The sequence below is a fragment of the Sapajus apella genome, unplaced genomic scaffold (genome assembly GCF_009761245.1).
Source record: "Sapajus apella isolate SASKATOON/1434 unplaced genomic scaffold, GSC_monkey_1.0 scaffold10310, whole genome shotgun sequence".
Classification (NCBI taxonomy): Eukaryota; Metazoa; Chordata; class Mammalia; order Primates; family Cebidae; genus Sapajus; species Sapajus apella.
Genome location: NW_022447231.1, coordinates 1 through 2,157, shown reverse-complemented (window position 1 = coordinate 2,157; position 2,157 = coordinate 1). Strand labels below are relative to the sequence as shown.

At 49.4% G+C, this 2,157-nt stretch overlaps 1 protein-coding gene across 1 annotated transcript; it reads right to left on the bottom strand.

The window, feature by feature from the left end:
- Nucleotides 1-177: 177 nt before the first annotated feature.
- ZNF77 (zinc finger protein 77) lies at nt 178-1,867 on the bottom strand. The gene has a single exon (XM_032273854.1). The coding sequence runs from the start codon at nt 1,678-1,680 to the stop codon at nt 319-321; it is 1,362 nt and encodes a 453-aa protein (XP_032129745.1). The 5' UTR covers nt 1,681-1,867; the 3' UTR covers nt 178-318.
- Between the last annotated feature and the right edge of the window lie 290 nt (nt 1,868-2,157).

Below are 2,157 nucleotides of genomic sequence, written 5' to 3'. Positions count from 1 at the left end.
GCTGGAGTGCAATGGCGCGATCTCGGCTCACTGCAACCTCCGCATCCTGGGTTCAGGCAATTCTCCTGCCTCAGCCTCCTGAGTAGCTGGGATTACAGGCATGCGCCACCATGCCCAGCTAATTTTTTGTATTTTTAGTAGAGACGGGGTTTCACCATGTTGACCAGGATGGTCTCGATCCCTTGACCTCGTGACCCACCCGCTTCAGCCTCCCAAAGTGTTGGGATTACAGGCGTGAGCCACCGCGCCCGGCAAGCTTTCTCACATTTACAAGGTTTTAAGGTGGAACACTCTCCCAGGTCCACTGTATTCGCAGATTCACTCTCCTGCATGTGTCCTCACATGTGCTTGGAGGGAAGCGAGATACCTAAAGGTTTTCCCACACTGCTGGCATTCGTAGGGTCTCTCTCCAGTGTGCGTCCTCACATGCACCCGAAGGGATGAGGAACAACTGTAAGCTTTCCCACATTCAGTGCATTCATAGGGTTTGACTCCACTGTGTGCTCTCACATGCTTTTGAAAATACTGAGCATGGCTGAAGGCTTTCCCACATTGCTTACATTCGTACGGTTTCTCTCCACTGTGGGTTCTCACATGCTCTCGAAGGGAGGAGTGACAGCTGAAGGCTTTTCCACAATGCTTACACTCAAAGGGCTTCTCTCCAGTGTGCGTCCTCACATGGATTCGAAGGGATGAGGAAAAACTGTAGGCTTTCCCACACTCCTTACATTCGTAGGGTTTCAGGCCGCTGTGTGTTTTCACATGTCTTCTGAAGTAGGTGGGACATCCGAAGGCCTTCCCACACTGCTTGCACATGTAGGGCTTCTCTCCACTGTGCATTCTCACATGTGTTCGCAGGGAGGAGGGGTACCTGAAGGCTTTGCCGCATTCCTTACATTCATAGGGCTTCTCTCCACTGTGCGTTCTCCCGTGTTCTCGGAGAGATGAGTAACATGTGAATGCTTTCCCGCAGTGTTTACACTGACAGGGTTTCTCTCCAGTGTGGGTCCTCACGTGATCTCTAAAGGAAGAGTAACAGCTGAATGATTTTCCACAATGCTTACAGTCATACGGTTTCTCTCCAGTGTGTGTTCTGATGTGTTCTCGAAAGTATGAGGGACAACTGAAGGCTTTCCCACACTCCTTACATTCATAGGGTTTCTCTCCTGTGTGAGTTCTTATGTGCCGTGTAAGGTAGGAGTAATACATAAAGGTCTTCCCACATACTTTACATGCGTGGGTTTTCTGCCCATGGTGACCTTTCACATGTGCCCTGAAAGATGAGGGACAAGTGAAAGCTTGCCCACATTTCTTACATTTGTAAGACTTTTTACTGCTGAGACTTTTCACATAGGTCGCAGATGCTCTCCCTGGGTTCTGGCAATTACAGGGTTGCTCTATGGTCTGAGTTTTCACAGGAGGGCTTTGGCAGGAGAGGCAGCTGCAGGCTTGCCCACATTCCTCACACAGATGCAGCCTCTGCCTGGTGTGAGATCTCTGCCGATTCTCGGAGGCTTTGCCACACGTAGTGCACTCAGACGGTTTAGCTTCGGTAGGGTGACACCTGAGCACGAGAAGGTTCGCGGTATGGCTCAAGGTCTCTCCACACTGATGACCTTCATTATTTTCACAGAGGATCCCCAGCTGACTTCTGTTCAAAACAGGGAGCATACCAGTCATTAATGATTCTAAGTGATTAATTTATTAATGGTATTTAGTGATTACTTTGATTACATATTTGCCAATTTCACTGAATGGGGGTATTTTCAGCACTGTCTGCCTTGTTTCTATGGGGAACAAGCTCAACGCTCTAGTTAAAAACTCAACTGCAGCCATAAATTTCAGGTTTTTTTTTTTAAGACAGGTCTCACTGTTGCCCAGGCTGGAGTGCAGTGGCATGATCTTGGCTCACGGCAACCTCTGCCTCCTGGGTTCAAGTGATTCTCTTGTCTCTTGCCTCAGCCTCCTGAGTAGCTGGGATTACAGGTGCGCCTGGCGAATTCCGGTATTTTTTGTAGAGCCGGGGTTTCACCATGTTGGCCAGGCTGGTCTTGAACTCCTGACCTCAGGTGATCTGCTCGCCTTGGCCTCCCTAAGTGCTGGGATTACAGGCGTGAGCCACCACACTTGGCCTACAGTGTTTCTTTCTTTCTTTTT